Here is a 25,139-nt window from a genome sequence, read left to right as displayed (position 1 = left end):
CATAATCGACTTAAATGAGAAGTAATAAAATCATGCAAGATTCCCAACTAATCGGCATCTAACCCAACTGTAGAGTGACGGGATTCGTCAGCTGATGGAAATGAGACGCCTACGGGAGAATGAAGTTCCCCCTAACAAGAATTTGTAAACCCCTTTGTCTTTGGCCCGAGTTGCTTGATGACAATCTCGCTTTTTCGAATACAGAATATAGAGCATTCACGCAATGTTACGAGTAGAGAAGCTAATACCACGAACACATCGAGCAAGATTACTGCATACTAGTCGAACTTTTACGAGGAGAAAACAAATCAGACATAACTACAGTGGATAATGCTAGATGAGACCACGAGGTCCAAACAACATTTCTCCTGTGTGGCTAGATAATAGGTGAAACAATCAGCTACATTGTTATCATCCGCGTAGGTTACAACAAAAGTAACTTCAGAACTTTGTGGGAAGGAAATTACAAAATTCAAATTTGCTAGTGAGTGAGTGGCTGATTAGTCTTTCTAAAGTATCAACGAATAATATTCATTTCCAGTTCCTGTAGGAAATCCTAGCAAGATCAAGAGACAACGGTTAGATTTGAGTGCAAGAACAAAACAGTAATGCCATTGGGTCAATGAAGTCCTCCAAAGTGCAATTCATGAGTCATGTTTCAAATGCCGAATTTGCGCTGGATATTTGCTACTACATGAATGTAACACATCAGTTGCACTTTTAGAGTACATAATAAGGTACCCATAGCATTACTTATTAGAAAAATTATATGATAAACTCATGGGCAAACTATGAGTAGTCCTTGTATTGCAATTGGCAGTCTAATCTTCTTCCTCAGAAACTTGTCTCGGAATTCCATCCGTTGCTGCCAAACAAATCTAACTTTTCACATCAAATAACCATTTACCCCTTCTGTAAAATGACTTCCTTGTTTCAATACTATCTTGAAACAGTATTAAGAAGGTCATGTATAGAAAAAATTTGTGTTGCAGCGGAATTGCAATATATGGGGAAAAAAGTCTAAGTTAAAAATTCAGGAGCTGAGTCAGAATACTGCGACAGCAAAGGGAACAGGGACTATCCATACGTTTACCCAAATATTAATATAGCTAATTATATACCAATTGGCAGGCTTGACGGGACTCATGGAGCTTCTGAACTGTATGGTCTTGATTGGCTAAATTAGGTCTCCTTCCACCTGTTTACGTATTTGAGGAATGCCATGTTGGGGTTATCCCGAGGTTGGGCCCGAACACGAGTGGACCGTCGCAGCACAGCCTCTTCGAGTAGGATCTTTTGGGCGATATCTTTTGTCCTCTTCTCTAAAGCCATACTGTGTGAGCAAGCATAAAACCATTAGTCAATGAATGAGGCAATAAAATAAGTGCTAATCCTACAAAGCAGCTTTACGGCTTTCGAAAAGCCATTGGCATGAGAAACTTGACACAAAACAAGTACTATCCATGGCAGAAATTAACACAACATGTTCAACTAAACATCCTCCTTAACAGGCATGGGTACTTATTTCATACAAAAGGAAGAATTGACTCCAGAGCGAGCTCCTTTACATTGCTCAATTTACATTAAATAATTTAATTAACAAACGTGTTGCAAATGGCACTAAAAGCTTTTTTTTCACCGTAGAAAGTATATGCCATTGTAAGAACCATTTGATGTGCCTTGCAGGCTGAGACATAGAGGTTTGGTTTAGAGAAAATGAGCTCACAACTCGATAGAACTTGAATAAAATTTAAACACTACCAGTGAAGGATACTGAAAGAATGATGGAAAAATGAAAGTTGGAGAAACCAACTTTAGGACAACTATACAATAGTTCGGAAAAGACACACCTTATCTTTTGATAGAATTTCTCCAGCTGCCTTTTAAGGGCTCTCTCCCTCACGCCTTTCTGGTTTAATGAACCAATTAGGGCATCAAGCTGATGATATCAAAATTTAATTAGTACATGCCAATGTCCACAGAAAAGGAAAAAAAAAAAAAAAGAGTGAAAAGCTAGTGGCAAATTTTCGCAAAATAATGACCTCTTCTTTGGTGGTGTAGTAGCCCCACTGCTTGGAATCTGAACTCTCAACAAAAAGTCTTCCTTCACGCCGGAATAACCAATACCTGTTGTAGTTTCTATCTTTCCCTAGTGAACTGGTACGTATTGATAATTTTTCAATTTCCCTGTCAAGGTTCTCATTCTGTAATGCAGAAAATCAATCACTTAGCTTATAAAACGGAAAAATGAAAGGGAGTTGTTTATGTTGAGAGAGAGAGAGAGAGATTACTGAATGTACTTGTGTTTCTTCAGGTTTCTTCTTCTCAACTTCTTTGTCCTTATCTTTCCCTTTATGCTCGCCCTTCAGACTATCGGATTTGTGCTTCCCATTACAATTCCCCAAAATATGTTTCTGATTCCTTTCCTTAATTTCGGACTCATCCTTTCCCAACTCCTGTTCTTCTTTCTTTTTCCTAGTTTCTTCTCGTTTCGTGGCTCTAAGTGCCTGCTGCTGTTCAATACGCTCATCTAACTTCTCTCTTATATCAGTAGTTATAAGAGCTTCTTCAACAAGTTCCCGGAGAATCCCAAGTTTAACATGAGTTTCAAGAAGACCATAATGTCCCCTTCTTATAGTCGTTATATGACTTGAAAACTTTTCCCTATTGTCCATCTCCAAGAAATCCAGCAAATATTCAGTCCATTTCACTAGAGTTATCTGCATAAATGGGGAAATTGATATGTAAAACACATTAGAGATGAAATGTAAATCAGCTCGTTTCACACAGGTAAAATTAACTTGTAATTAATACAGCCATTAAACAAATATGTCCAAATGCAAAAACAATCACCTTAGAGTTCCGCTTTTTGTTCTGCATAACTGTGAAATATTCACCTTCATCTTTTATAAGCAAGCGGAATATTGCTGCGTGTATTTCCACAATGAGAACAATATTGCTCTCCTTGTGGCAGAGTGCGTTCTCAAAATCTGTAAGTGAGAATGGTGAAAGGTGCAAAAACCTGCCAAAAGACGAACAAAAATCCCAAACCATAAGGAAATCTCCAACACAATCCATAGGCACTCGAAATTCCGTAGAAAGAGGAGGGCGCTTCGTTAAAATGGGGTCATCTGCACTAGGCTGCACTAGAAGATCATCAATTGGGTATTTAACCACGTTTTTTGTTGGATTTTCTTCACCTGCAAATTTTAGAAATAATCAAACTGGTTAGCCAAATCTTCTAAGGTGTATCTAGAAAAGATAAAAATGCATGGAGATCCCCCAAAGCTATAGTCCATTTTGCAATAAATCCTCCAACTTCTCTCTTTTTTTCCTTTAATAATCAACATCCTCTCAACTTGTATTCGTTTCAAGTTTGAGTATCTCAGTCAGTTGATCTGGGGGTTTCATCAAACTTAACAAGGATTCTGTTAAACTTAACAGCTCTTCCTGCATTTTAGGTAATAGAACTATTGGTACGGTCAAAAGTTGATGGCTGATAGCCACCAGAACCCTTAAACAAAAGTCATAATTTAGAGGACAAAAATAACTTCGAGTTAAAATGACCAAAAATTTATTAGGTGTCAATGAAAACCAATAAAACAGATGGGTCTAATTTGAAATGGCATATAGCAGTGGTTGCTTCGCATATTTTTATTTTAAGGGGGGGGAAAATCTAAATTAAGACGTGATAGTGTGATACATCAAAGAAGCCAACTAAACAATTATGCTTAGGAATTTCTTCCAGTACCTCTCTTTAACTTCTTCATATTTCCCATGGTCCCATTTTCGGTTCCTTTCCTTTTCTTGATGTTTTCGAAATTCTCTGGTGGCTGAGTGGAAATACCATGTTTCTTCGCAAGTGTTTCATGTACCACCCAAGGGAAATTTCGTGAAGTTGAGTCCCTAATGAAAACTTTTATCATATGCCTACTCAGTGGTGGTTTCTTTCGTATCAAATCCTCAGCTTTGACAGTGGATGTTCCAGTAACTTTCTTATCTCTATCAAGCCAACCCACTTCATACAGAGTGGCCTCTCCATCTTCCAGAACCTTCAATATTTTGCAAGCAAACACAGATTCGTCCTTCTTCCCATGCAATTCTAAGCCTTCAAAATAACCTTCTTGCAACTTGCTGTATATATTATTGACAAGTTTATCTATACCGAGAGTGCCTGCAAACAAGTAGTAATGGTAACACAAAACCACGAACATATTCGCTCTTTCATAGCAAATAAATTCTTGAACGAAAACGACAACTTGTCTAGTCAAAATTATTTAATAATGAAATAATACAGAGATGATCTTCACGCTATAAAATTTTTGTGATCAAGTCTGTACAGTGATTTTACAATCTTGACCTCCAGCGAAATGATTCAAATATAGAAATTAAATTTAGTACCTTTTATAACCTTAAAACAAAAATAAATATTTCTACAGCAAGGAAAATGCTGGTCCATCTATGGTTTCAGCACTCACTAGAAAAATAAACAATGTTAAATTGTCCTAAAGTTTGACGACCAGTTAAATTCTGTGTAACATAGTTAACTAGACACCGCCATGAAAATCTAGTCACCCTCTAAGTCTTTAAAGTAGAACAAAATATACAGATTGGTCAGATAAGACAACAATAATGAGGCTAGATTGCTAGGAGAACAAGTTGGACAAAGATTTCAAAGAAGCACGAGCCCAAAGGAAGCAATGTTCCCTTTGGAGAGTAGTTTGAGACTATTCAGAAAGGAAATGTCAAACTAACTAACAGCTTTCCAAAAGTAGAATTTTGCAAAAGGTATGAGAACCAAAACAAAGCGGGTGGGAAGATCATCTAATTTACCATCATAATTAGGACCTATGAGGTTAACTTCAACAAGTTTATGTACAAAGGAAAAGCACAACACAGGCACCATATCGGGCAATAACATCAGGCATGTATGCCAATAGAATCATTGACTTGCAATGCCAGAAAAAAGGGAAAAAAAGCTGAGAACAACCTTCTCTAAAAGTTGAGCAAATGTTGAACTCTGCCCAATTTAACACTACTCATCCGCTTTCTGTAGTATCATGCTATGTAAAACTGTAATTTATGACAATCTAGTAAAAGACCAGCAATCATGCTTTGAACAACTCAAGCATCGTTGCAGATTTTCTGCATCGTCCCAAGAAAGGGAAACGGTTATCAGAATACTTTGCATAGCTTAACAAAGAGGAGAAGAAAGAAAAGTGTCTAATAGTCAGTTTTCACAGGCCATGCTTCACAGTTAAGGCCTAAAGCCTAGTTCTGGCATCTAAAATGCAAGTTGAGAAGCAAGAATATAGTCATACAATATGTGTACGTAGCAACAAAAGGCAGAAAAAACGACAAAAAAAAAAAACTGAACAAATATAACAGCAAACAAACTGACATGTGCCACGTAAAAGGAAATTGAGAAGGTAGATATCCAAAACCGGTGACAGAAATACAAAAGAAACAAGTAGTGACGCTAGTATAACCCAGATACAAGAGAAGAACAAAAAAGAAATATGCTGCGAACGTGTGCCAAGATGGTCTCTTACTGTACTGAACCATATGAAGAACTGGAGCCATTAATTCTTTAGGAAACTGCTGAACCTTCTCCACTGCACGTTGCTCCGAGACCAAAGCTTCTTCATAAGTTAAATTAGTTTTTCCACTAGTTTTACAGGTCCAAACCCTCTTGCGGTAAAGATTCAGTCTCTTCAAGTATTCTCTAAAATAGGTTAAGGATATTGTCAATGGTATTCAATCAGCAGCGAAAAACTTTTTTCTCTAATTATGCTAAGGAGCATGGTCTATTACTACTTTTTCAACCAAATAATGCAAATTAGATCACTTGAATGCAGAATAGAATGCAAACTTAGTTTTATCACTAGCTTTAGAAAAAGAAAAACTGCAGAATAGGATACTGGTAATCCCTGAACATCTCCTTTGTAAACCGAATTTGGAAAACAAGCTCATTTGGATCCAGGTCCTGTGGTGGGTCAAGCAGGGCAAAAGGCTTTCTCTTGTAAAGAGGCATTAGGAACTTCTACACTTCACTCTTCCAAATTTTGCACCAAATTCTAGATCTGATAAGTTCTTCCAATGTTTTTCAGGTAGCAGATGCTTTATCGCCTGCAAAAGAGCTCTATAATAAATTTCACACTTACTAGATATCCATTAAGAAGTACAAAGACAAAAAAACTGAATGATCCTGTGATTCAAAGAAGCAACACTGATACAAATTTCCGAATTGAACTAATTGTCCTTAGCAATTTACAGAAAGCCCTGGCCCCAACTCATAGCAAGGAAGCTTTCGCTGCGGCATTATTACCCCTGTTTAGGGAAACCCTAATTCTAATTTGTTGAACTAACAAAGCTGCATCGATGAATGATCCAATGCATAGCCGCATTTAGGAGGCATTACTACCCGAATCTAACAAATTCCTGGCATCGCAAACCATTTTACTAACATTTTTGAGCTAACAAAGAGGTCAAAACAGAAACCCTAATACGATATCTTCCAAGCGAAGTACCCTACCAAGCATAACCGCTCCAATCTATAACTAGCAACAACCTCGCATTCCCCAAAAGATCTCACATCATCAGAAAAATACGATCCCCAACTGAAAAAACCCCAAATCCTCATCAACTACATAGACAAAAAAAAAAAACCAATAATTAGCGAAAACCGCATCCTTTCGATACGAACAAAAGCTCAGCTAGATCTATTCGGACGCGAAATCCGCGGCCGCACATCAAACTCCAACAAAATCCTCAAAAGAGCCGATCAAAACGGAGACGAATCCAATAAGGCACGAATTCGAGGGCGAGGGAGAGGTCGAAGAGGGTTCCGACCTCGAGCTCGCGGGGGCTCCGACGGCTCCCGACGCCGCGGGGCTCGATCGAGAGCTCGCGGAGCGGCGAATCGGATCGAAAGGGAGATGGGAGATCGATCGAGAGGGAGGGGGGATTCGTACCTTCGTGGCATTCGACGAGGCGGCGGGGAGAGGAGAGGGAGAAGAGGAGGTGGGGAGGGGAAAAGAGAGACGAAAAAAAAAAAGAAAAAAAAAGAGAGGGAGAGAGGGGGGCTCTTCGACGCGCTCGTTTTCGAGTTTTTTCTCGTTTTCGCAACGGGGAGAGCGCTCTCTCGTTTTTTTGGCTTTTATAGGCTCCCTCTCTCTCCGCTCTCTTTCAGAAAGTATCCCGTGCACCCGGTCTTTCGTGCACCCACTGTCCACCGGGTTTTTTATTTTTATTTTTATTTTTTTTTTTTTTTTTTCTTTTCAGTAGACCCCTGGGGTTGAATAGATTGTTGGTTGAATAGGATGATTTAATGGGTAAAAATGATCAAATGGATAAATCTAATGGCCGAAAATCTATAAGTACAAAAATATTTATACTCGTAAAAAGTATAGTAGTTAGACTACTACTATACTCTTATGAGTATAAATTCTTTTATACTTATAAATTTTCGGCTGTTGGATTAAAAAATGGTAGTGGTCTCCTAGGAATGAATAATATGATCTAATAGATAAAAATGATCAAATGGGTAAATTTAACGGCCAAAAATCTATAAATATAAAGAGATTTATACTCCTAAAAATTTAGTAGCCAGACTCTCTCTCTCTCTCTATATATATATATATAGCTAAGTTCATAAGTGAATAACGGACTATCTTATTTAATTTCTAAAAAATAATAATAGTTTATTTAATTTTGGTATTGTTTAGAATCTCAGTGTGATTGCCTTATGTGCTTATAATTTTTTTAGAGTGCGGTGTATGAGTTTGTACACTTGGTGCGAGCAATAATTTATTCTTATTCTATTTTAACCAAAAAATTCTAATTTTTAAAGGTTTTTTTTTCAATTAGGAAAATATGTATGGAGGTCCCCTTAATTTTTAGTTTTTGGGGCATCAAGGAATTTTAGGCATATAAATTAAAAATTTTATCAAATTAATTGATAATTTTATCATATTTAATTTTTGACACTATTTTATAGTGAATAAAAGTGAATTAGTTAACTGCTAGTAGCTAATTGAGCAATTACATTTCATATAATTTTACGCTAATTAACAATAAAGACTCAATTCGAAAGAAAAAAAAAATTAAAGAAGTGTCAATTTAAAAAAAAGGAGTAAAATTTAAGGGACCGTTTCAGAATAACCTATAGTTGAGGTATCTCCATACGTTTTTACCTTTTATTTTATAATTCACACAGTATATGGTGTGTCACAGTTTTTTTTTTCCCTGAGACTGACATGTGGGTCCCACAAGTCGAACATAGGTACACCGATAGAGAGTTCGCTGATGAATGCCACGTGTCCAATAACCGCGCGGAGATTGATACACGTGGAGCGATGATTCGACCGGGCGGGCGCCAAAAACTTTCCATAGTTACAGGAAGAAAAGTTCTTTTTTAAAAAAAATTATTATAATTATTAATAGGTCAAAATGTATGGAAACCTCCTCAACTAAAACTGTTTCTGAAATTGGTCCTCAACTTTAATTTTTGCTTTTTATTGATGCCTCTTTGGTGGCTTATCTTTTTATCTTAGCATTTGTAACTAATAAATTCATAACTCGATAAACTACTGATAGCTAACTAATCCAATTTTATTTATTACAAATTAATTTAAACTATTAAATTTGATAAAATTGTCAATTTATTTAGCAAAATTACTTCATCCCCAAAAACAAAAGTTAAAGTTGTGAATCTAAATAAGAAAAAAAGAGTTAAAGGGGCTACTTTAAATTTACCAATATTTAAATTGCGTTACATTGCAAACTAACCAACATTGACAAAATAGGAAAAGTACACCCCCAACGCATAAAAATCCTGGAAATTTTTTTCTTTATTATGAAAAGAAAAGGACAACAACAATGCCAAACAAAGCCTGTAGTTTATGAGAACTAATATTTTCACAGCAATTTGTGAAAGAAAAATTACAGAACATGGTTGAATAAAAGGAATCCATAATCAATTTTTGAGATGGAAATATCAATTCCCAATGATTACTAGTTTTAGCTTTCCCATTAATAAACTTTGAAAGAGGAGAAAATAAGATGCAGGAAAATAAAGCTAACTAATTGAGTGTACTTTGCAACTATTGACTTAGGCAAGCATAGTAATGTTATGACCACCAGAGCTAGAAGAATAAGATTATCTACTCTTTGTAAACTTACAGAGCTCTCTCTGCTACTTACTCTCTTTTATCTACTTCAAATACATGATGCACTACCATCTGAAAACTTCTTAATAAGAGCTATACATGAACAGCTGAGGCATAAAAACAACAATACATCTTGGAGACGATCCGCGCCGCTACCATCTTAGCCGAGAAACAAGTTCAGTAGAACCATCAAAATTGTGAGCCTGATTATGCGGAGGTAAGCGGTCACGGGTAACCTGTCACGCCTGGGAAGAGTTCCGATATCTTCGTGAACACATCCATGACCTGAAAAGATTATTTGGTGGTAGAATGGGAAAATTGTAGAGCATGGATGTAGGAAAAGAGGAAGTTAGAAAATGCACAGATGATGGTTTACGAGTTATTAAGTAGCAATAATAGCAGGAGTAAGGAAAAAGAAAATGAAAGGAATAAGTTGATTTTCACCGGAGAATCATGAAACATCTCATATCCCGGTTCTAATTGAGGAGTGTTATTCAAAAGTGACCACCCTGCGGTGTAGCCTAGTTTCACTTAGGCCTAGTTTAGTAATGTGGTGGTTAAAAGAACAATTGTATACTATATAAAGGCTAAAAAAATCTAAAAGTACTTTCAATCTTTTCTCTTTTTACACTACAAAACTGCGGTTGCAAATGCCACTGAAAAAGCATGTAACCGAAAAAGCATATAGCCACATACTTATCCAGTGGCGGTTGCAACCACAATTTTAAAGCATTGGAAAAGGAATATTGTAAGCGCTTTCGGATTTTTTTTGGTTCTTTCATAGTATAAAAATTGATGCTTTCGACCACCACATTACCAAACTAAGCCTTACAGAATAAATTACTCCAGTGAGATAAAGTAATATCAGAAATAAAAGGAATATATGAATAATCAAACATCCGAGGAACTTCAACATCCATCTTCTCCACATTTGAAGCTTCTTAATATTGAGAAATAAAGCTGTAAATTTGTGCTAGTATCGAACTTATAGCAGTTCCACTAAACAGCACACTTCTTCCAAGTAAGAATCACAAGCAACATTTATGATGAAGCAAAATTATGATTTCCAAGCCCTTACCTCCTTGTCATTTTGGTACTTCGCAATATTAAGCGGATTTTGCGAGCACTGTAAGCCACAGGAATAAGTCAGTATACTGAGTAATTCAATTTTAAGAACAAGAAGTTGTGATGAAGAGAGCATACATCCATAATGGCAGCTTGAACTTTCGGATTTTGGAAGGCAGTGGCAACCTCGGGATTTGCCATTATTTTAGATATAACCTCTTCTGGAGTAAGCCCTATTTGGTCTGCCAACAAAGGGAAGCACTAAAAGTTAATTAAAATAAATTTAGCAGTGTATACACATGCAAAGGGCACATGCATGTGTAACTAATGCACAGACATAAAAACAACAATTTACAACATTAATTTGAGATTCAGAGTTTCAACCAAAACTTCAAAACCACGGTTGAAGACATCCAATCAATGGTGATTCATCAAAGAAAGCAAACAGGAAATAACTTGGCACATAACTATTTCCGATGTATATCTTCTGCAAAGAGTTGCAAAGAACTATTACTTACCAAATTGCTGCTTTACCTCGGGGCTGCTAAGATCAAACTTCTTCAAGGAGTCCATCATGCGACTGTCCCATTCAGTACTTCCGCCCATATTATTTCTGTACATATAGAGATGGTGCTTATTCATTACTGAGTTATGAAAATATAATCGCAGGAAAACCGCAATGGAACATTAATGCAGCTATGCGCTTTCTTCAAACATTATTTTGGCATCATTTGTTTCTAGCAAAGAAGTCTTCTGCTGACACAGATTGAACTTCAAAGAACAACTTTAAGGTTAAGCTTTTTAATTCTAAAGACTGGGAGGGGGAAAAAAATGAGAGTCAGAAACCAACCTATAATAAGAAAGTGGTAAGCGAATAGTAAGCCACCAGCTACAACAACCTATCCCAACTGAGCTACATGATAGATTGGCATAAATTGTCTTCAGATAAGTTACCATACACTAAATAGCTCAAGATACTAGAGAATATAAAACTAGGTTGGATTCATTTACTGGAGGAAGCAACATATCGAGCTACAGCAGATTTGTATGTTTACTGCAAATCCATAATATTCAGTTAAAAACTTTCACCAGAATAGCCCAATCATCGCTTAAAAACAAAACAATAATCCGGTGAACCTTGTGCATGAATTAAAAATTATTTAGCACAAGGAATCCACATTGAATGAGGAAAGTTGCATTGCTTATATCAGAATACTTTCACTGAAGCATATTTTTCTATCAAATTGTTTGGATTCAAATGAGGGACTTAACATATCATCGTATACAAATTTGTAAAGGATAGCATTCGACAGAAAGCTCCAAAAACTAGGGAAAAAAAGAAAAGGTATAAAAAACTTAGAGAAGAAAAAAAAAAGCTAATTACAGCATATCTTGAAGTTGCTGCCGGTATTGCGGATTTTCTAGCATCCCTGGAAAGTAATTGCATAAAAGTATCAACATAGTGCAGACAAAAAACGCAAATTTTTCCCACAAGAAATACAGAAGAAAGTAGTGCCTGGCAGAAAGAACAAGATAATAAAGGGCATACACTTAAAAGTAGTTGGGTTCCTCATCTCCTCAGGTAAATAGCTGCAACAATAGTACAAAATATCAACATTAGTCTTATTTCAGGTTAAATAAATTAGTAGCCAAATGACAACGAGATGATTGGAATTGAGTACGATGGTAAACTATCATCTTAACAATCGATCAGCTTACGGGTAAACCATCTTCTGGACAGTGGGATCTTCCATCATCTTTTCCAATGCATCAACTGACAAGAAAGGTGGTGATTTACCTATAAGGAAGTAAATGTATCATAGGATAGTAAACAAGAGTAAAGAGAAGCAAGCAAAACTGCCGCCTTGTTACTTAGATAAACCTCCTTGAAAGCCTTAAAAACCATGAAAATACATGTACTCCTAAGGACTGGGAAGCTACATGATAAATTATTATGATGTTTCTGTCAACTCATTTCATACCACTAGCTGTATACATGAAATAAGAACTAGGCTTCAGACATTCACCACATAATAGGAGCATTGTGGTAAATGCAATTTCATTGATTTAGTAATCTAAGGAAGGATATTTCAGAAGAAGGGCACAGCTCAAAGTACCTCTAAAACAATTAAACGGCAAAACAATTTACATGTAAAGTATGGACATCTAACTAAAAAAGAAAAGCCTAGCATTGAATAATTCAGAGAAAACTAAATATGACAAAATCTGCAGCCCTCAAAACAATTGGTGAACATCAGAAAAAGTATTTCTATAAAATTGATCTTTCAAGACATCAGAACGGGTAAATAGCATAAATATACTAATCAAACAAATTTAACAGGACTGCAAGAAAGTAGACCCAATCATCAATAGACTTTCATATACCATGATACAGAAAGTTTTTTTTTTGGTATCATTAAGAATTGAGAACGAATCATTCAAGATACTCACGAGATTGAGATTGTTCACTAGAAGCACTGTCTGGCTTAGAAGCAGCTCCATTTGTTGAAACCTTCAAGAATCATCGAACAGAGTTGGTGCTATACTTAATAGTCAGATATACCATTAAGTGCAGAAATGGTGACATCTTACTTTTTTCTCATACTCTACTGTCACAGTATTTTCCTGTACTGATTCCTCTGAATATTTGTGCTCCTTTTGCATCAATTCCTCAGGAGAAACATCGACGAAAGCTGTGGAAAAGTGGCAAAGGAATCATCGGTAGAAAAAAAAAAAAATTGCAGTGGACACCAAGTATTCATCAACATAAATTCACTCCACCAAAAAAGCAAATAATTACAATGAACCAACTAAAAGTAATTATAAGCAATCATAGTGGATTGAAGCAAGAAAGACAGGTATGGATTATCAAATTGCAAACTTCAACTTGGGTAGGTCAAGATGAGACCAATCTTAAAAAATCTGAAAATCTTGCAAGCTTGAACTTATTTCCTAAATACCAAGGCAGGACATTATATACCATATGAAAAAAAAACCCAAAAAAAAAAGAACTAAAGACAAACAAGACTAGAAAAGTTAGTCAGACATCGAGTGTATTAAAGGACAAAAAAGGTCTTGCCAAAGAAAAATATTATACCAATAATATAATATTAGTCCTCTTGACACATGAAAAACTTCTAGTGACCAAAAATTTAGTAGAACAAGGTTAGAGCACTCTCTCAACAAGGGTGAAAAAACCTGAACCCTCAGCACCAACTAGGGGGAAGAGATAAGAACGCATCTGAAGTTCTGAACAATTAAAACATTTCTTGGTGTTCCATCGGTAGAGTTAAGAGAAATGAAATAATGTGAGAATAACCATGACTAAGAAATGATCTATAAATCCTCAGCGGTTGCAAGGAATCAGCATAATAAGATATCATTATGGAAAGTAACATGCTCCACTAATCATGAAACATGGGACACAGAAATGGGTGTCAATTGCAAGTCTAGCATACCAAATTTTTTTGCTTCCTCTGTTGTTTTAGTCTCTTCTATCACTTCAGAAGATGGCGCAGCTTCCACTCTAGATGCAGGAACCTCTACAGTGACAGGTGGTTGTGAAGTATTTTGTGTTTGTAGTGAAGGTGATAAAACGCTAGTAGGAGCTGCTTGTGTTGCGGCAGGAAATGGGAATGGTAATCCTCCTGGAAACATAGGATTGTTGAATTGTCCACTTTGTGGTGCTGCTTGATTCATCATTGTCTTAAAGGCTTGCTGCATTGCATACCTCTGCAACAAATTTGTGGTGTTATCGAGTTAGAGGACATGACAAAAAATAAATTTACAAAGGCTTAAAATATTTGCCATGATGCAGCAGCTTTGCCCTGAAGGGGCAAGTAAATCTGTAAACAAGCATACATACAAAAAAATGCAAGAATATAAAGCATATGTCATACGTGGAAGATTGAACTTGCAATAAAGAACAATGAAATTGAAGGAAGCAGGAAAGGAAAAGGTTAACACAACAAGCAAATAAAGAAATGGACAGTGAAGAGGAAGTGATTAAATCCAACATCAGACATGGAGAATCCCTCAAAGAATCTCATGCAATAAGAAGTACCTTATTGAGCTAATCTTGAAGCTTTTAGGCGTCAGCAGCATTAAAGAAAAAAAAAAAAGATAGAGCATACCCCATAAAATAGGAGGTGGGAGTGTTACAAGCTCACCTTTACCCTTGTTACCACCTGAAATACCAGCAATAATATTAGAAAATAAGAAACAATAAAGCAAAAGAAAAGGTAACTGGTCTAAAAAATAAATTAGATAAAACTCCAAACACCTCACCATTGAAAACAATGCTGATAGCCCAACACCAACTCCAATCCAAAAAAGAGGAGAGCCTCTGCGAAGATTCTACATGACTGAGAAAACGGAAAAGGAAGAAACGAACTCCAGGAAATTCGGTGCACTTAAAAAGCAGAAAACTTCCTACGAGTATGCGGATACCACATTACCAGAAACAGAAAACAAACTTACATATACGATGGTGGTGGAGGCACAGGAGGCGCCGTTCCGCTTGCAGTTGTCACCTCGCTGCCGCTAGAAGATGATATGCTTGCGAAACCTTGAATCTTTAATCTCTCCAGCACTGTGGAATTCCCAAAACAAAATAAAAGGTCAACGCAGCTCAGCCGATCCTTGAACTGTGAAGGTAAGATCGGACTAAGTCGCCAAACTAACAATTCAAATAGCCTTGAAAACAAAAGTAGAAAAATGAGGAAAAAGACCCAAAAAAATAAAAAAATCCAACTAATCAGTTTTCATGCTTTGAAAAGCATCAATATTTAGCATTTTAGTGGAAGGGACAAGAAAATAAGAACGGACGAACTTATTTCGTAACAGGTCTCATATAACACATCCATGCTATTAGAAACCAATGAATGGAATGCCCCGTGCTTGCGCTGTTCACTAATATGCAACTTTTTCTATTTCTCAAAATCAGACATCGGAAAAATAGAGTTCCAATGAGTGATAAAAGTGGAGCAATCAGAATCACAGGGAAGTGTTGGTTCTAATTCGTTCTCATGATTAACACCCTTGGCGAAACTCAATTCGATAGTTTCGGTGCTAATGCATTGGATTTTTCATCATCTGATTTACCTTGCACTTCACGCTCATTGAATCTTATAGCCCTAATCTCCAATATCCACTTCACCTCAACTTAACCTGCGTATAAACAACCTACTAGGATCCCTACACATCCAATTGCAATTGATTTGCACACCAAACTACGCGCAAATTTATACAGAAACCGATACATCTTTTCATGATTCTGCGCCAAATGTGGAAGCAAGTCAAAAAATCGACAGTGCAAACAACAAAATCGAGCTACTCATACCGTTTCGGGAGCTGCTCCTCCTCTCCGAGGCACCATCGCCTCCTCCGAGGCTCACTGCCGACACCAAAAACCTCGCTCTCCTCCGAGCAGCGGCGGAGGCGGCGCCGCCGACTCTTCCCCTCGCCGGAAGGGGGAGGGACGGATGCAGCGGCGAGGGGCGCCGCCGCGCGGCGGGGATCGCGGAGGGGTTCGGAGCGCCCACGAGGAAAGGGGATGTGGAGGAAGCGGCGGAGGAGGAGACGAGGGCGACGAGGTTCTCCATTCCCCCCCGCTCGGATCGGAAACCCTAGTGTTTCGAAGTGTGAAGGCCCCAAGTGTGCAAGGCCCTGGTAAAAAGAAACTACACCCTTCCACCGTGTACAATATATATATATATATATATATAGAGAGAGAGAGAGAGAGAGAGAGAGAGTGTGTTAAGCTGAAATGCTTTTAGAAACGCAGAAGTTCTTGTACTTTCAAGTCGTTTTTGTTATGAAGACATTCGAATTCACGATCAGTTTAGTTAAATTTAATTTAAAATATTTTAAAAAAATTTAATATTATTTATCTAATGATCGAAGAGACTCAAAATCAGTAATTTTAATAGTCGTAGTAAGCTGTTTGCAAGCTTAATGGTATAAAAATATTCAAATCATATAAAAATTTTGATAGAAAATTTTTTATGCTATATAAAATAAGATCAATATTTTTTATCCAAAATTTTAGTGTCATATCATCATAATTGTGAGATTTTTATTTTCAGTCGTTGATTTTGAGCCCTCTTGATCATTAAATAAATAATATTGAAAAATTATGAAAGTTAATTTTTTAGGTACTTCAAATACTCTAAATTAAGTTTGACGGAGCCGATTATCGATTCAAAAGTTTTAATATCAAAAATGATTTGAAAGTACGGAAGACTATGTAGTTCTAAAAGCATTCCAGCCTAATATATATATATATATATATATATATAGAGAGAGAGAGAGAGAGAGAGAGAGAGAGAGAGAGAGAGAGCTAGGCTCCTATACTTTCGAAAGTACGGAGACCTCCGTGCTTGTAAGTTGTTTTCGATGATGGGACATCCAATTTGGCGATCAGTTCCGTTAAACTTGATCTACACTATTAGAACTATTTGAAAACCAAATTTCATAATTTTTTGACTTTGTTTGTCTAGTGAACGAGTAGTCTCAAAATGAACTGCTGAAAATAAAAATCTCATAAAAAATAGTGATAAAAGACTCAAATTTTAAATCGGAAGTATTGATCTTGCTACTGATGTTACGTAGAATTTTCTATTAAATTTTTATGTAATTTGGATACTTCTACACCGTTGAACTTAAAAACGTGCTACATCGGCCATTAAAATAGTCATTTTTGAGACTTTTTGATCGCTTGGTAAATAATGTCAAAAAATTATAAAATTTGGTTTCTAGATAGTTCCAACATGGTAGATTATACTTAACGGAACCGATCGTCAAATCGAATGTCCTATCATCGAAAACAACTTACAAGCACGGAGGTCTCCGTACTTTCGTAAGTGCAGGAGACTTACTCTATATATATATATATATATATATATATATAGAGAGAGAGAGAGAGAGAGAGAGAGAGAGAGAGAGAGAGAGAGAGAGAGGTTGTCTTGTAAAAGTATAAATAAATTAATTAAAAGGATTAATTAGCTGTTAAAAATTATAGTATAGCTTTTGCTTTAACTTGTACTAGAATATAAGAAAAAAAGTTTTGAGCTTTAGTGAATGCTTTAATTTTGAGCTTCTAATTTGGAAATTATTAGGGATAATGATAATATAGAGTATGTATATTTTTCAAGAACTCTAAAAACGGATGTGTAGAGTATACGGAACTCAAAAGATCTAATATTTTCACATTTTTCTGGGACTCGCATGGAATCTATGCACGGCGCATCTCATAAACTTTCAAGTTCACGCACAATATGATTTGATGACCTTGTAGGAGTGCCCAATGGCTATGAATCCAAATTACTTAATTCCTAACTTAAACAATACTTCACTAGAGCTTTATACAGAGAGAGAGAGAGAGATCAGGGCTATTATATTTTTATAAGTATAGATTTTTTTGTATTTATAAATTTTCGGCCATTGGATAAAGGGATGTGCAGTTAGGATGATAGTGAATCACGATTATTGTGATATTAGTTTCCTAGGATTAAATGGATGGTTAGTTGAATAGTATGATCTAATGAATGGAAATAGCCGAAATGATAGATCTAACGGCCGAAAATTTACGAGTACAAAGAAATTTATACTCATAAGAGTATAGCAGTGAAACTCTTTCTCTCTACATATAAAGAGAGACATACCATTAATAACACCGAACACTTAGTGCTACCAAGCTTTTCGCCGTTTTCACCTGTTAGATTATGCTATTCAACCAACCACCCACGTAACCCAAAAGAACCACTATTATCCTAACTACACATCCCTTCATCTAAATGCCGAAAACCTAATAGTACTAAGCGTTTGGTGATATTAATAGTATAGTAGCCTAATTGTATATACGTTAAGATGATAGTGGCTCCATGGGTTGAGTAGGTGATTGGTTGAATAGTATGATTTAATGGGTGGAAATAATTGAAGAGGTAGATCTAATGGCGAAAAACTCGATAGCATCAAGTGCTTAGTATTATCAATAGTATAATACTAGACTATATATATATATAGTGTAGAGCTACTATGTTATTGGAAGCATAAAGTAGTTGGTGTTTCCGATGTTTTAGCCCTTTGATTAAAGATTTTACGATTGAGATGATAGCGGTCCCCTTAGGATTGAGTGGCCTCCCTAGGGTTGAGTGGTCCCCATTGATTAATAATATTAATCCAATGGTTAGAAATGATCAATAGGGTTGATCTAAAGGCTGAAAAATCAGAAGCACCAACTATTTTATGCTTCCGATAGTATAGTAGCTCTATGCTAATATATAATCTCCACTCTTTCAAAGCCACAAAATGGCAATGAAAACCTTCACGGCAAAAGCAACCCATGAGACGCTTTTAAAAAGAAGGTTGCCAATGCTACTTAGCATACTTTGGCCTAATTTGGTAAAGTGATGTATAAATATATAGAAGCAATTTCAGATTACCCTTTCAAATTTTTGGAGCTCTAAAAATGTGAGACTAGTTCAATGAAGTTAGTTGGTGTACGGCTTTTGACCCACCGCATTCATTCAGATCAAACAAGTGAAAATATAACCACCAACACACACACACCCAAATAAAAATTGTTTATTGTGTTTGTACGTTCTTAGCTATCTCAACCACAAAAAAGTCTTGTCTCTTTTGATTTATCGAAGCAGGTGGAGGCAATTATTTCTCACACAATTGAATTAATTATCGAAAAAATAATACATTCTTTCCAACAATGCTAGCAGTAACTTTCGGAAAACTAGGCACATTAGCAAACAACACTACACACTGCAAGAATAAAGCCTGATCGTACACCGTAAAAAGAAGATTGCAGTAATACTACAAGGCTATGATTCTACCTTGATGTTCTTCAAGAACAGGGAGATCACAATAGACAGGAGATGCTATATTACAGTAATACAATATCCAACCCTCTTATGCATCCTCCACCGACAAATAGTCGTCGTCGGGGAGTATAGCCGTCAAGAGCGAGTACTTAACACGTAAAGAGATCTTACCCCTCTCTAGATGCAGCTTCGCCCCTGAGACCACCCAATAACCTGGCAGGTCCTGCGGGCCTCGCGCCATCTCTGTCGTATCGATGAACCTAAGCAGCTTCGGCGCCTGCACGGGGGCCGGCGGGCCCCCTGGATAAACTGCCGAGTTGATATTCACATCTGTGGGCCGAGGGGGCGGTTTTTGTGCAGCCATAGAGAAATGTGTGCTGATCAATGTCGAAATAAGCCCCGACTTCTGGAACAGGTTCGGCGAGCCATCCCATTCAGGACTCTTGGCGGAAGCGGCGTTTAGAACTGTTGAGAAGAAGAGGCGGAGGAAAAGCACTTTCTTGAAGCCGTGGTGGGCGACGTGCAGCTGGGCGCCGGTTACGATGGCTAAGTTGTCATCGGATTCGACAGGGCCCGTGCAGACGTGGGAGAAGTGCTTCCACTGGATAGGTTCGAAGTACTTTCGGTCGAAGGGTTCGTTCGGGTTTTGGCTGTTGGGGTGGTCTTGGAGTTGGAACATTTGAGGGAGAGAGGAGAGGTGTTGGAGGTGGATCGCGAGCCGGTTGCTCCTTTTGCCTTCGAGGTATAGGCGGAGGCCGGTAACGGGCCTCTTGCCTACATCAACCTGTATTGAACGAAATTCAGAAAAATTGGATTATGAAATTACTGACGACGAAGAAACAAGTAAAAGAAATTATCCTCGAGAAACACCATCAAAAAATATAATAATGCCAATTTTCTTTTTTCTAACATTCAACTCGTAAATTGCGCTAACAAGTAATAATCATCTATAATGATGTCAAGTGTATTGATGATCGGAGTAAGTCATTTCAAACAGTCACATGTAAATAAAACTATTTCTCACAGAGATGGAGACAAGTAAAATTGAATGTTTGTACTTACTAAACTGGTATTAACATAAAGCTTTGGACCCATGAAGGAGATTTGTAGAGCCGCACTGCTCTGCCGCCTCTGATGAGGACCAAGGGGTAAGTCGCCATAGACAGGCGCCCATTGTCTCGGCAACTGAAACTCCAAAAATTGATGAAGTTCTCCGATCTGTGGCTTGTCTGAGAGACAGGAACAAGTTTGTAAATAACAAGCCAGAGAACACAGAAGAAGGAAGCAGATAGCAACAACAACTCAAAAACATCATTCAGATGGTTTTACAAATATAGCTCCTATAAAATCATTCAGATGGTTTTACAAATATAGCTCCTATAAAATCATCTATTCACAGATATGCACCTCTAAAATCTGTATTTTCACATACACCCTTTGAAAACTAGATTTCTTACATACATACCCTTCTATATCGCAATATTCCTCACTTACAAATGTATGTTCTATTGGATGACCAACCAACTTATGATATGGGTATTTGGCAAGAAACTACGCTTTTGAGGGGTGTGTATATGAAAATTCATGATTTACCCCCAAGTTTATACAGAATACAGATAAATTTTCATACTTACAACGTAGATATAGGTTGATTGCGTGGTTTAAGAATCCACTACCAGGAACCCCATTCATGAGAGAAGTAATCGGCAAAAAAGACATTGAGATAACATCGGGTTCAGAAGGCACAGTGCTCAACCACTCGTTATGGGATATATCATTACTATCTTTCCCACCTCTCCTTTTGAATATTATCATTAAATCCTGAAATTAAGTAAACATTGTAAAACCATCAACTCTTGTTACAATTTTAACAAAACAAAGATGGCAAAAGATTACCAAATGCAATATAAGATACCTCCTTTGAAGTGTAAGAGCTCGATGAGTTGGAAGCAACAAACCTCAGCTTTTGCTCTCTGAAATCAAACTGCAAGACAAGTTATCGGTTATTCTGTAGGTTTGGAACAGGGAATGAAACTCAAATTATAGCAATACGGCAGTTCTGAAAGGCATCACATGAAGTAAATAATAAGTGTAGATATAAATAGTCCTCGAGTAGCCTTAACTGACCAAGATAGAACTAACCAAGATAAAAAGAAAATGATAATAGATGAGGGGGAAAGGACCTTATCCTTTCCGCAAGGATCTTTGTAAGTAATGTCGTATTGTCCATTTACATCGAGAAATCTCCTGTCTGCCAACTCCTTTAACGTTTCCTGAACTTTGACGGGCGGGAGGGTCGAGGAGTGTTGCTGTCTCACGTAAATTACATCCTTTCCTCCCATCTTCACACCGACAATGATATGTGTACCAAATTTTTCGATGAACCTGGATGTGTGAAAAATGGAAACCGATAAGATCCGAAGTTCTACAACAATGAAGATAAATCCAATTTATTCCAGAAACTTTGCTTCTTTATTTAGATCTTAGAGAGAGAGAGAGAGAGAGAGAGGCACTTAGAGAGAGAGAGAGAGAGAGAGAGAGAGAGAGAGAGAGAGAGAGAGAGAGAGGCACTGGTTCTCAGGAGTATGTCCAAGAGAAGATCACAAGAACTAATGCATGTTGTGTATGAATCATCAAAATAATGTAACTGAAACATGCAGTTCGCAACAAACTTTCATGGATCCCACCACAACGTTACCAAATGACAGTTTCACACAAATAGTTTTCCAATACAACTCTAGTCTTTCTTTAATGAATTGCAAAATTATGTTTCTAACCTTGCCAAGGCAGCAGGATCCCATGTTGATGGAACAGCTTGCTTGACATGATCTCTAAGTACAATCTGAGCTTTTGAGAGTGCAACAGTGTATAAGGTAATGAACCATCCATCAAATGCGAGAGTTTTGGTGCTAGCTGCATCTTTTTGCCAACAACCAGAAAAGTCAAACATATGGTTGAAGAGACCACAAGGAATTTTGCCGGACAAAGAAATTTCCTGGTTAAATTGCTCTGACATCTGCAGAAATCCAACGGCAACAAATGTTGATTTTAAGAAATCCAGGATATACAAAGAAAAATCAAAAGAATATCAACGTAGAACAATTCATAAATGAAATGATGCCATTTGAAGACAGCATAGTAATCATACAGTAGATGATATATTAATAGTAAGAATCAAATAAAAGATCTACATACAATAGCTAATAGATTGTCCAAGTATCAAACTAAAAGACCTAAATTACCAATGATAAACTTCTGATCACACTCTAACAAGATTATTACATACTTTTAACAGACTTCAGTTTATTCAATATAAGTCATGAAATCAACCGTGTGGTTTTATTTGCTACCCTCTTGCATGTGTTGTCATATGATAGTTGCAGTTATGGTGAGATCTTTGCTAACTACATTATAACAATATTATGTACTTATGGTATATCTAGAAACACATAGTTCATTAAAAAGATGGAAGAATAAAAAGATGGTTCTCACTTAATACAAACGAAACCGAATAGTGTTGCTTATGTCACTCAAAGTCCCAACACGAAAACATTCAAACCACTCTAAAGTCCATAAATCGTTAGAATTATTCCAGGCTAGACCACAGATAGAGGCTGACTTCGAGGCTCCTTTTACATTTCTACATAGCTATATTGTTTGAAGACTAGGTAGATGCAAATCTAGGTAAATCTGCACAAATTGACGGCGGGCCAATTCAAATTCAAGCAGACAGAGTCAAATGATAAAGGAGCATTTTTGCATTAAAAAAAAAATAAAATCTAGTTTTCATGACCCCGGCATGTACAGATGAAAAACCTGTGAGTGACAGATGCTAAAGCTTTTGGTCCTGGTTTTACATCTTTTTGACACTGCTCTGCTTCTGCGTAAGTAAACGAAAACATAATATAGAGCTTTTGCTATAGTGGAAAGCAAAAAATTAAATTCTGAGGCCATGAGGCCACAAAGCAGAAGCTTTAATTTAGAGATTCTGATTGTGCTGCGGTATAACGACCCGACCCGTTAGCAACAATAACTCGTTGGGCCCAAAATGCTTAAGCCCAGTTATTATAACTAGCGCGTAGGTCTCCTATAAAGAGAGAGACGCATTACAAACTCCCTTTATTATGTGAGATTCTAGAGGTGGCTCCTACGGGTTTAGCACTTAGCTCTCACACTTCCGACTGGTATTCGTCTCTGATACCAATTATAACGACCCAACCCGCTAGCAACAATAACTCATTGGGCCCAAACCACCGGCCCAAAATGCTTAAACCCAGTTATTATAACTTGCGGGTAGGTCTCATATAAACTTATCGAAATCAGTATCCCATCCAATGTGGGACTATTGGGCGTTACATATTGGGCGTTACATGTGGAGAGAAGCTAAGCAGTACTCAAACAGCACTTCATCAAACAACCTATCACTGGAATCAAAGGCCATAATCTTTTGCCATATCACCCAAAAACAAAGATATCTGTTTTGAACTAGAACATAAAATTTAACGTGGCTATATGAAAAGAATTGCCAAATAAAGAGCAACAAAATATATATATACCTGCTGAAATGATAAAACATCCGACCTAAACCGCATCCTCTCCCCCTTATCACACTTTATCGATTTGGGCACATTCGGAACACTCAACCCTCCGGGGAGAACGATCTCATGGAGCTCACTCCGATCGAGCTCGATCAAGCACGGATCCTCCTCCGGCGAAGAGCTCCGATCGCAAAACTTGAGCCGGATGTCGGCCGTGAGATCGTACCCTATCCCGATCGATCCGATCGCAACCTCAGCAGCTCTCAGCGGCGGGGCCTTGAGCGCCATCTCCCACGCATCCCACTGGATCAACCAATTCCCAGAACCCTAGAAATCACCCGAAAATTCCAGCTCAAAGTCACCAAATTATACACCATTTCTCGCTGTTTAAGATCGAAAAGCACGGTTTTTGCCATAGATTTCACAGATTTTGAGCGAGTAACAAGGGTTACCTCAAATCCCTCGATCAGGAGCTCTAATTAGAGAACTAGACACCGATCGAGCTCAAATTAGAGAACTAGACACCGATCGACGCAGCGGAGAAGCTGAAGATAGTGAAACCCTAGATCGTGTTGAGATCGTCGTGGGGGCGAACCCAAGATTTCTAGGGCTTGGGACGCGGAAACAATGGGAGCCCAACTTCGATTCCTCTTCGTCTTTATACTAGCATACTACACATCACCATTAACGGTGGTTTAGTCCAAATTTATTGAGTCAAATATACGAATAGTCCCTGTCTTTTCTATGTCACACTTAAGGGCTTTTCACTAGTAACTTTGTAAGCTACCCCCTCCCCTAAGGCATATTTTGATGTGGACCCGTTAACTATTTTCCCTTATTAATGGTTATATCTTACCTTTTTTTTATTTTATTGAATCAAGTAATTTTAATCAATTAATTAAAATTTATCAAATATAGTAGTTGAGGTATTATTACATTTAATAATTTTAATTACGTTTTAGTAATAAACAAAATTATACCGAATAAATTTTATATAATTTTTTAACTTTTAATTGAGAATATATTTGAAACTAGCCTCGCCAAATTTATTTTCTTTTGTTAAGACTCCTTAACTCTTAATTTTTAAAATTAAATAAATAATTTGCTCAATTGAATTGGATAATTTATCAAAATTTACTGATAATATTCTCAATTTTAATAATTTTAATTAGTTTGGAAAATAAAACTGAATTATTAATAAAACGGTGGAAGAGGGATCCATTTCAAACATAGTATAGTTTGAGGGGGTCTCCATACATTTTAGCCCTAATAAAAAATTAATATTATTATAAAAGAACTATTTTAATACCCTTTTGTGTAAAATGACTTTTACCTAACAGTAAAAGTCAACAATTATTCCAAAGGGTAATATGTGAAAGGGACTGAAGAGTTCAAAATTAAGGGGAAAAAAATGTACAAAAACCCCTGACGTTTACTACTCTGATGAAAAGATGTCAAAATTTTAAATTTTGGCAAAAAAAACCTATTTAAACGTTATCAAATAGTGTAACAGATTCCTCTCCTCGATCGAA

The 25,139-nt window shown here is 36.9% G+C and overlaps 3 protein-coding genes across 4 annotated transcripts; all 3 read right to left on the bottom strand.

Annotated features, from left to right (window-relative positions):
* On the bottom strand, nucleotides 246-7,119 carry LOC109726659 (DDT domain-containing protein DDB_G0282237). 2 transcript variants are annotated; one of them, XM_020256404.1, is made up of 10 exons: nucleotides 6,975-7,119; nucleotides 5,922-6,129; nucleotides 5,553-5,725; nucleotides 3,752-4,174; nucleotides 2,854-3,200; nucleotides 2,292-2,720; nucleotides 2,043-2,204; nucleotides 1,851-1,939; nucleotides 1,122-1,333; nucleotides 246-556 (listed from the first exon to the last, which is right to left on the bottom strand). In XM_020256404.1, exons 2-9 carry the CDS (start codon nucleotides 6,032-6,034, stop codon nucleotides 1,183-1,185), a joined length of 1,887 nt encoding a protein of 628 aa, XP_020111993.1. In that variant the 5' UTR covers nucleotides 6,035-6,129; nucleotides 6,975-7,119; the 3' UTR covers nucleotides 246-556; nucleotides 1,122-1,182. The 2 variants fall into 2 exon arrangements, with proteins under 2 accessions (XP_020111993.1, XP_020111994.1); XM_020256405.1 differs by having other exon boundaries at nucleotides 2,301-2,720.
* On the bottom strand, nucleotides 8,962-15,932 carry LOC109726177 (protein TIC 40, chloroplastic-like). The gene is made up of 14 exons (XM_020255637.1): nucleotides 15,577-15,932; nucleotides 14,715-14,826; nucleotides 14,523-14,580; nucleotides 14,405-14,422; nucleotides 13,694-13,967; nucleotides 12,828-12,928; nucleotides 12,687-12,747; nucleotides 11,955-12,033; nucleotides 11,785-11,825; nucleotides 11,620-11,665; nucleotides 10,754-10,848; nucleotides 10,374-10,477; nucleotides 10,249-10,296; nucleotides 8,962-9,455 (listed from the first exon to the last, which is right to left on the bottom strand). Exons 1-14 carry the CDS (start codon nucleotides 15,836-15,838, stop codon nucleotides 9,396-9,398), a joined length of 1,359 nt encoding a protein of 452 aa, XP_020111226.1. The 5' UTR covers nucleotides 15,839-15,932; the 3' UTR covers nucleotides 8,962-9,395.
* Nucleotides 18,894-24,288, bottom strand: LOC109726176 (MACPF domain-containing protein At4g24290). Its single transcript, XM_020255636.1, has 8 exons — nucleotides 24,060-24,288; nucleotides 23,626-23,934; nucleotides 21,847-22,085; nucleotides 21,253-21,454; nucleotides 20,985-21,053; nucleotides 20,704-20,890; nucleotides 20,132-20,298; nucleotides 18,894-19,853 (listed from the first exon to the last, which is right to left on the bottom strand). Exons 2-8 carry the CDS (start codon nucleotides 23,893-23,895, stop codon nucleotides 19,158-19,160), a joined length of 1,830 nt encoding a protein of 609 aa, XP_020111225.1. The 5' UTR covers nucleotides 23,896-23,934; nucleotides 24,060-24,288; the 3' UTR covers nucleotides 18,894-19,157.

The sequence above is a fragment of the Ananas comosus genome, linkage group 21 (genome assembly GCF_001540865.1).
Source record: "Ananas comosus cultivar F153 linkage group 21, ASM154086v1, whole genome shotgun sequence".
In the NCBI taxonomy this organism is placed as follows: Eukaryota; Viridiplantae; Streptophyta; class Magnoliopsida; order Poales; family Bromeliaceae; genus Ananas; species Ananas comosus.
Note: the sequence above shows the minus strand (reverse complement) of the source record. Positions and strands in the feature narration are given on the sequence as shown.